This window comes from Sycon ciliatum, chromosome 6 (assembly GCF_964019385.1).
Source record: "Sycon ciliatum chromosome 6, ocSycCili1.1, whole genome shotgun sequence".
Taxonomy (NCBI): Eukaryota; Metazoa; Porifera; class Calcarea; order Leucosolenida; family Sycettidae; genus Sycon; species Sycon ciliatum.
Window position 1 is genome coordinate 30551439 of NC_088648.1, and position 9947 is coordinate 30561385.

The 9947-nt window shown below is 46.5% G+C and overlaps 1 protein-coding gene across 1 annotated transcript; it reads right to left on the reverse strand.

The window, feature by feature from the left end:
• Positions 1–2411: 2411 nt before the first annotated feature.
• LOC135819881 (uncharacterized) lies at positions 2412–8838 on the reverse strand. The gene is made up of 3 exons (XM_065333182.1): positions 8618–8838; positions 5863–6054; positions 2412–3982 (listed from the first exon to the last, which is right to left on the reverse strand). The coding sequence occupies exons 1-3, from the start codon at positions 8717–8719 to the stop codon at positions 2762–2764; spliced, it is 1515 nt and encodes a 504-aa protein (XP_065189254.1). The 5' UTR covers positions 8720–8838; the 3' UTR covers positions 2412–2761.
• Between the last annotated feature and the right edge of the window lie 1109 nt (positions 8839–9947).

The window sequence follows — 9947 nt, forward strand, 5'->3', positions numbered from 1 at the left end:
CATAAAGAAGATCACTTACTTCGTTCTCCTCCAAGTATGTCTTCCCCAGCCATTTCCCTAGGCGGAATGTAGCCTACGAAATGGTTTCTCTAGACTAGGAGAAGATGCTTGGTATTCGCCATCTCTCCTGAGAAATGTTCAGAAAAAATTTCAAAACATACGACATTATTTCGTTCGCTAATCTCCACTACTCGTCGTCTCACCTGGCTCCAGAAGTTGTTACGAGAGATAGGAGAGTCTCCAGCAGGCAGCGCATCCATCTTCAGGAAGTGGAAAGAGCAAACGGCATGGTCCTTGGTTGAGGTAAATGCTGAATGTTTGATTTGTCCCAACCAAGATTTCAGCACTTGGTTCGTCACGATTTTCGCTTGCCAGCTAACATCTCCGCACTCCAGCTTTCCCCTGTCGGTGTCACGTCCCAGGACACAACGGAGAGGACTACTAATAAACAGTTCACGGCACTAACAGCATTGAACACAGTACTTCTTTCACTTCGTGAATACAAGAAGACAACTGAAAATGACACAATTCTGCAGTGATCGACCTTCTCTCTCACGGAGCTAAGCAGAATGTGCGTCATCACCTGTAGTCGCCATGGAAACGGGATCAGGAAATCGGCGATATGGCAAGTTTCCCTTGCCGTATGCAAGCGAGAGATATACCATCGGAATCGATATCCAATTGTCTTTCATCTGAGCCCTACTTGAAAAATCGATGCACTTCCCCTTTAATGACTTATCAGTTATCTGACGTGCTTTAACCAGTGCACTAGATGCATGCAGTCGTATGGAGAAGGCGATGGCCACTGTGCTGGATGTGGAGCGTTGATCCTTGCCACCACTGCATTGCCTACATGCAGATGGTTGAGTAGACGCTCAGGCGTGAAAAGTTGATACTTGATGGGTCAATAGCTTTATCATCAACCACCGCACCACAGCGTCAATTAGCTACCCAGATGTTGTGGTGCAGGCATGATATTATTATACATAGACAGTGAGAAACAGTGTGTCATGCCCTCGTGCAAAGTTCGCACTGTTTCTCGCGTGTGGAGAAGACCAGGAGAACTCTTTAAATACTTGGATGATTTGAGACGTTTTGCAAATGCTTTGTTCTTCGCGAGACTGCATTGCGATCACTTCCGCCAGTGAGGCAGTGACTCTGTCAGCTGCACTGAAGAGATACAGTAAAACCTGTCAAGGCGACCACACGGTACGGATAAGGCGACCATCTGTCCCAGAAGACCACTGCAACCAGAACCAGTGGGTGCTATTTCCATTCAAATGACCCTGGATCAGGAGACCACCTGGTAACAGAGACCAGGTTTTGAGAATCCCTTGAGCGGTCGTCTTAGACAGGTTCCACAGGGTTTCACGTTGGAAACAGCTAGCTTTCGTAGAGATGGTGTAAAACAATATTATTTATAGTGAACATTATCAATTTCATACGTAGTAGTACAGACGCGGGCAGAATGAACCATCTACGTTTTCTGGTTAGCGTTAAAGTTGTCTGCCCTGGTGCAAAGCTTGCTGTGTTTATCGCAGTTTGAGCGGCGGCACTCTGAGTCTGACTTTAGAGCGTTGAGCGGCTCAGCTGGTTTAAACAACGCCTTTGTTGTTCATTAGACAATTCATTGCGATCGGTTCGGGCAGTACCTCTGAGCTCCGCTGAGAGGACCTAACAAGGTGGAAACAGCATGCTGTACGGAGATTGAGTAAACACACCGAGTGAAAATAAGCAATGAGAAAAGGACCTAGGATCACACTTTTAACGAGGATCATTCATTCGCGCCTTGATCCAAGCTTGCAGCCTATATCAGTCATACCTTCGGAACATTGTAGTCAAGTTGTTGTCTGATGATCGGTTAAAACCGTGAAACTCAGAGTTACAGCAGAAGCGCTTTTGATTCCTCTCAACCCAAGTGTGAGAAAAGAACCTATACGATTAGGAGGCGTTATGACTAACAGTCCACCAAGGTAACGAGATAATATACAGTCAGATAGTGCGACAACGAGGCACAAAACTGACAAAGATATTGAGACATTCGACGGCCTGACACCTACATGTACATGCACATGCACATGTAGCTCCAACACATCTAAGAAGCGCAAGCCAACAACCTTCCAACTAACTGGAAGGCTCAGGTGCGGAAAGTTCCAATGAGCGGAGGACATAGCTTTGTGCACATCTTCATGGCGCATCCCTTCCCTCCCCCCCCCCCCCCCACCTCGTCATCTCCCAACTAATCTCCCATGTCATCTTCACAGCTCTCACATCACATGAATTGTAGTGCCTCACACCTAGTACCTGTGGACCATGCTGAGCCCATGGGCTAGCAGTCACCACTATAAATTTGTGACCAGTTTTGAATTTTTTTTCTAATTGTCCGCAAACTCCAAAAACGGCCTGGCCTCTTCACTGCGATTTCAAATTAAAATTTACATTTCCCCAAATTTTCGGGCCTGCCCTATCATGGGGGTATTGATTCCTAAAAGTTTGAAAAATCAGAAAAATCTATTCAGAAAAGAAATCAGAATTACCCAGAGTCAGCGAAAGTGCATTTGTGACATTAGGTTACAGCGTATTAATGGGATAATTGGGTACCAAACGTTACTGCATATACTGCATTGGATTATCAGCGCTGTATTATTATTGTAAAACTTTCCTCTTGTCCCTTATTGTTGTGTACTTTCCACAATATTGCGTTGCATCGTTAAAAAAAAAGAAAAGAAGAAGAAAAAAGTATCAGTGCTGTGTTGGAGTGTTAGACACTGCATGTGGCTGCGTTGGAGTCCAACTCCACAAACGCATAGCTCAGAGGCGGCATGTTCACCTGACCAAAGGTATCCTTTGTGGGCGTCAGGTCTGGCAAGCTGTCGTCCGCACCAAGCCGGAGCACCTTGAACTGGCCATCCTGCAGGAATGAGACGTCGTCGGCGTACATTCCTTCCAGGCCTCCCGTCGCAGCCAGCATATACACCATCTGATACGCGGTGCTGCCCGAGCTTGCCCGTGTGGACGACGCTGGTGGTGCGAGCATGGCTGTGTGATTGTGTTCGGTGTCCAGATTCATCAGCAGGATCACGACCGTCGATCGGTTCCTGCAGGTTGTATAGGCGCGGAGCATGCCGTCCGCGCTCCCAGTCGTCACGTTCAGATGCGACGTTCCCATCAGCCGCCCCCACAATAACGCGGCATAGTAGTCCGGGTGCGGCTCGAATGTGGTGCGGTTCAGCAGGCCGTAGTTTGCGCCCACCATCGTGGACCGTGCAAATGCCTGCACGCCATGGAGTGCCAGAGTGGCCAAGTGATCCAGGTACCAGTAGGCGTCGGCGAATCTATCCGTGCAGTTGGGCCGCCCGCCGCCACTGTGCGGTCCGTCCTCCCCGGCCCAGACGGGCATGTTTGGATTGCTGGGTATGCCCTCGCGCGTGTACTCAATGGTGCTGACGGCCGCGTTGATGCAACCGTCGAGCACCTTCGGATTCAGCATTGTCTGCTCGCATGTGGTGTAGCCATTGCAGTAGGTGTGGAACGTGGACGCGTTCAGGGACTTTCCCGCCGTGCCAAAGAACGTCTTCATCCACGGCGTGCTTGCTGTGTCGGGACCGACAAGGAGAGGACGTGTTGCCTCGTCTGGCCAGAGCTCATTGATGTAGCCGCGCACCGTGTTAAAGTCTTCGCCCAGCTTGACCGGGTCCCAGCCGTTCTTCTCATTGGACAGCTCGAACGCAAATATTGGAAGCTTGTTGGCGGCGGCGTACTTCAGCAGCTCGTGACTGTTGGTGGAGTTGAAGTTGTCCTTGCCGCTCGCTCGTCCGTACGCGCCACTCAGGCCGAAGGCGAGGTGCACGCCAGTCTCGTGAGCAAACATGACGATGTCCTTGAAGCGCTCCGGTGTCAGGCACAGTGGACCCGGGTAGTTGGTGGAGTTCTGGATCTGATCCGGCGGACATTCCGGTGCGTTGCCGATCGCGTACACCACCTGCAGGTTGAACGCACAGCCACAGCACAACACAACAGAGCCGTGCGTGTGGGTTAGGTGATCGAAACATGAGGATGTAATAATGCCCATTTTAATTATGAGATAACTACCACACATAAAGCTATATGATGATATTGCTGTACAGTTCCGGCAGTGGCAAGTGCAAAATCTTCTTAAAACCTACAAAAATTAATAGGAAGCTGCTTTAGGAAACCTGTAATCCATAAATGGCCCAGTATCAGCGAGAATCGACCTTCGGGTGAAAATCATTTTTTTCAGAATAAGTCATTTTCTGCAACGGCAAAAAACTCTTGCTTCGCGCTCTGCACATTCAAACAAAAAATTAGTTCATTGCAACAATGACTGCTTTTGATCGTCCCAGTAGCAGGAGAGTTCGCTCACGATGGCCAGCTAGCTGCCGTCCGGCTCCGCCAGAAGTCATTGGATTTCCTAGGCAGGAATCGTCGCGTCTGATAGAGAACGACGACAGTTTCCAGAAGATGTTTTTGTCGACGCGCAATTCCTATTTAGCGACGAGAATTTCAACTTGACTTAGGCGCTCCGCCAAAGGAGCTCTCTGCTGGCAAAAGTATTTTCTGATATCTGAAAATCCTTGTAGGGCCCTTTTGAATTTAGTACAGCTCCGCTCAGGAGAAATACTCAACGAGGAGAAACTAGTGAGGCGACGGCAACAGAGGTAGACGAACTGAAACGCCCTGGATCAACTCGAGTCAGGACGAAAGAGCGCTGCCGCTAGTGACATGATCTGAATTTTCCCTGGCTCACACATTGGAGTCCGTGGTGAACATCAAACCCCTTGGACGGGGCAAGAGCTGAACATTGATTGATGAGCTACGAACTCTCTGCGCTCAGTGCTGGAATCATGGCGCACTGACGCACATGCAGCCAGTTCCCACAGAGCTCAAATTTCACAGAGGTGCAGCAGTGATGGACTACCTCTAAATCGTGTATAATAATAATAATCTTTATTTCAGGATTACCCAAAGGCTGACGTATGACGATGAGATGAAGTGTGGGGTGTTAGAATGTTGTGCCTGTGTCGTATTCCCTGTGGGATGCACAGACTGGGACTCCAGGTGTAGTTGTAGCCACCCTCCCTCCTGTTCTGCACTATTGTGGATTTTCAGCAGACTTGGGATGGCGTTCAAACAGTTTTCATTGGTATGCAGTGATGAGGATCAAGACCATTCAAGCTCTATGCCAGAGGTTGCCCAAGAGTTGTTTTACAACAAAAACTGGATGGATGATTTATTACACTGTCTATTTTATATTTATTTCGCTGTAACACATAATATTCCGATGTGGAAAACACTGTGATAAATTGTTGTATTTCCTGATATGTACCTATGCTTGTCTGAGAAGCTTCTGGGTCATCAATATTGCTTTATTCGGTCTAATACTTTGCCATGTGATCACTAGATACCTATAGATGACAACAGCAGAAAAAGTCATTTTGTGAAAAATCACCCTAAGGTCCATTTCCGCAGATACTGGGCCAAATGTGGAAATTGTGTCTAAAGATCATGTACTGACTTTTCATCCCCGGGCTGAGCGTGTGTCGTTAGCTTAAAATTGAATTGAAACGTGCTGCCCGAAATAAGTACAGGTCACGGGTGCAAGTTGCCCATGCAAGTCATAGAATCATGCCATACACACACGTATGCCTCAACATGCACTTTGTGTAATGCATGACGTTGCCTTTTATCCCCCGTCAGGCATGGAAAATATCAACATCATAATTGTTTGACTGTTCTACGCTCTGCCTGCACGGCATTTCGAGCACTCTTTGCACACCAGGTGTATCCCTGGTAATGTATGAGGTCATTAACAAGCACAACCCGCTGTCATGACAACCATACCTCGTCCTCGGGTGTGCCGCCAATTCTCCACAGGGCCGGCACCAGGTTGGTGAACATCTTCTTGAGACGCGTGCTGGTCAGATCCAGGGTCAGCATACCGGCCATGCGCCAATCGTCGCCATAGGAAGGGTTGTTATGACGCCACCAATCACACGTGAAGCCACGGAAGTACTCGGGAACTGTCGCCACCGCCTGAACGTAACAGCGGAATAAAAAAAAAATGCTACCATCATTAATTTTCATGATCATCTCAAGATCTGGACAGTAGCATGCACACCGAGCATGCTACTGTGCCTAGACTACTGTCGACGTATCAAAGGTCCCGGGTTAGAGGTCTGGTGGTGAAAGTTGATTTTGCCAATACCCATTCAAAGTGCAAAATTGATTGAAAAATAGACTAAAAAAAAGGTGGAACAAAGAGACAGGATCATCATTAGCGTGAGGGAGTTGTAATGATAGAAGGCTAAGCAATAATAATTGACCATCATCAAGAGGAACCAGAGACCTTCGCAATCTGTCACTCATGCTCCAACACTAAGTAGCATGCTACAAGGGTATCATTTGAATATTTTATTGGACTGTATTGATCCAAATAGAGGTAGCAACTTCGGTAACAACTTTGATTGGTTGATGCAATTGAGTGATTGTGATGTCACCAGATGTGCATGCATTTCTGCCTTCTCATCTAAACATCTGATCAGATTGTCAATAGAAGATGACTAGCACTTTAGCCAAAGAAGCCAACTAGAGAAGACACCGAGACGACCACTGAAAGACAGTTGGCACTGCATGTACATGTACAACGTAGGTGAAGGGGCGTGCACAAATGTGTTACAGGTGGAATCCTGATAATTCGAATATGACTTAATTCGAACATACCGCTTAATAATAGCTATGAAAAGTATGAATGCCGCAGACATCACCACGCAACATGACAATTTGTTCAAGGTTTGGTATTGTGTGTTTCCAAAATCGATTTTCACGTTCCGGTCATCAGTGGAAATATGGAACTAAAGAGATCAAGGGAAAAACAAAGGTTAAAAATCCAAAGAAGTGTGACACATGACGGGTAACTTGTGGTAAGTATTACAAAAAGTGAGAACTAAAATAAAGAGTAAGTGTGACAAACGGGCATGAACAGTGCAGAAACAACTCATGAACACGGGGTGCAAACTCACGAAAATAACCTAAGTGCTAAAACATGTTCTTTTTGCTTAGCACTTTGGTTATTTTCGTGAGTTTGCACCCCGTGTTCATGAGTTGTTTCTGCACTGTTCATGCCCGTTTGTCACACTTACTCTTTATTTTAGTTCTCACTTTTTGTAATACTTACCACAAGTTACCCGTCATGTGTCACACTTCTTTGGATTTTTAACCTTTGTTTTTCCCTTGATCTCTTTAGTTCCGTATTTCCACTGATGACCGGAATGTGAAAATCGATTTTGGAAACACACAAAACCAAACCTTGAACAAATTGTCATGTTGCGTGGTTATGTCTGCGGCATTCATACTTTTCATAGCTATTATTAAACTTTTATCTCCACGTAGATTATTTGTATACCGCTTAATCAGAAGTTTTTCCAGGACCGATTTCTGTCAATACAATTCCCACATAAGATTTTCCGATAATTCGAACCTCGAACCGGACATGTCCGGTTAATTCAAAGTTCCACGGATTCCACTTACATAGAAGATGTGTGGGATTTGTGCTGATAATTCGAAGTTAGCAAACTGTAATTCGAAGTTCACTGTACACTGTACTGGTCAGTGCAGTTTGCATGAGCAGGCTGTGCCTGTCAGTTCAGTATCCGTGAGATCTGTGTCTAAAGTCCAACGCGCAACTCTGTATGACCATGAGAGCATTTTGACATACATATTGTGTTGTGGGTTCTTGTTTAGATAATTAGAATGTCCGGATAATTAGAAGTTTTTTTCTAGCATTTGGAGGTTCGAATTATCAGGATTCCACCTGTACCAGCATTCAGTCAATTTTCTAACCTCAGTTTTTTTTCCATTCCTCAACCTATGAACATACAATGGAATGGTGCTTTGATGCCCGACTATCACATCATGCTTGCCATTGGTGGTTACAGTCATGCCATTCATTCATTATTTTGTCAGTTTTTCACCTGATGATAAGGCATGAAAGCATAATAATAATAATAATAATAATAGTGACAACTTTCAAAATGTTCAAGAGCCTGAAGTGTGTCTTCTAAGTACATGACTTGTCTGATGATTGCCTAGCGGCATGAAACTCAGAGTTACAACCAACCTGAACGTCCTCCGCTGAGTCTGCTATGTACTAAGCTCTGTCTCTGACATTGAGCACTCTCTGCAGCTTGGGGATCAACGAATTTGACTTTGTACATGTATTTTGTCAGTCTTCTGAGTACTACAGCTCTACACTTGTCAGTACATTGTACTTTGTGATTCCCTGTGCTGGCGAATGGGCCATGCAATGAATGCACCGATGCAACCGAAAAGGAGTGCCGTCGCCAAGACATTTGGTTGAAGCCACACAACCAAAACAAAGCGAAGAGGCGTGGACGTATGTGTGTGTGTGTGTATGTGTGTGTGTGTGTGTGTGTGTGTACGTGTGTATGCATGTATGTGTGCGCGCGTGTGTGTGTGCGTGTGTGTATGTGTGTGTGCGAGTATCACGGGGTAGGGGGGGGGGGGGGCGAGGGCTGTTGTTGCTACAGACGAGCAGTCAGCACGAGTAGGCGGCACACGTCCAATTCTCACAGCTCACCTTGCTCGTGTCGATGTGCACTTCCACGTTGCCAGCCAGTGCCGAGCGCAAGCCAGCCGCGATGACCAGCACCGCGTACAATGTATACGCTCCCCTAACCATGGCTCCGCGTCCGTCTCTCAGCAAACCCGACAAATTCTAGTTATCACACGAAAACGATGCCTCTATTGCAACTGGTGGTATGTTGTTGATATTGCAAATTTCTTCTGGATGACTTTGCTTCACGCTCACAGTGGCGTTTCATTGACGCCAGATTATTTCGTCAGGTGGATTTGGAGCGGGGACGTATGGTGCCGGACCGCGGCTTCAAAGTTTTTTTTTTGGTGAACTTTTACACCCATTACATTTCAAAACCTTTTGTAGACTCCGTAGCATATGTAGCATAAGCGTATAGATTTTTATATTGTTAGGCCACCTTGTACCAGGGTCGGTCGGTCGGGTTTATTTTTTATTTCATTTTATTTTTTATTTTGGTTACGTCCATACATGTACATCGAATAGCTTTTGTCCATCTAGCCAGTCGATCAAATCTTACTGTAGTGTAGACAATCCAGCGCAGTCATCAAGGTCATTGTCCCATCAGATCCAGGTCCCCTCCAGGACCAGATCTTGGCCTCGCTGGCAAACGAGTCTGACGAGCAGCTCTCACCTTGAAAACTTCTGTAAATAGCGACAAGGTGGGCACTGGCGGAGCTGATGCTGTTTCAGGACTGATTGCGGAATCGGAGATGGAAGACAACGTCGTCACCAAGCGCTGCATCCTGTCATTTGGCTAGCTATGGCTGCTTCTGAGGTCGATATCTGGACTGCTATTATTAGGGTCGCGTGTGTACATAGTCTAGTCTGTACATTTGCATGCACTATAAAAAACATTTTGCGGTCGGGCGAAAAAAGACGGTCGGTCGGCCCGGGTGACCCGAAACAACGAATTAATTCTGGATGGCCTTTACTAGTATATTCTTGGAAGCACACTGTGCATGTAGTGCTGAGCTCTAACTACTTCCGGTTTGGAGCGCAGGTGTACCACCAGAAGGATGGTTTGGCTATGGACAATAACCAAGCGCCCCCCTTTGCCATCCTGTACATGCATGACCTAGAGAGTTCGCTCTTGCGTAGTGCACCTGCTAGCCCAGTTCTGTACAAGCGCTACATCAATGATGTTTTCATTGTGTGGAACCTCGGTCCGGAACTTCTGCAGAGTTTCCTAGATCACTTCAATAATGCCGATCCTAATATAAAATTCACTCACCAATCCACGGAGTTGACTGGCTCAATCAATTTCATGGGCACGACCGTCCATGTCTCACAAGATGGATCTATATCCTATGAA

Bases quoted from the DNA above. Each gene is read 5' to 3' on its own strand.
- LOC135819881 (XM_065333182.1), bottom strand. From the start codon at position 8,719: ATGGTTAGGGGAGCGTATACATTGTACGCGGTGCTGGTCATCGCGGCT. The intron at 6,055-8,617 runs GTGAGCTGTGAG...TGTTACGTTCAG, and splicing joins TGCACATCGACACGAGCAAG to GCGGTGGCGACAGTTCCCGA. The intron at 3,983-5,862 runs GTATGGTTGTCA...TTCAACCTGCAG, and splicing joins GCGGCACACCCGAGGACGAG to GTGGTGTACGCGATCGGCAA.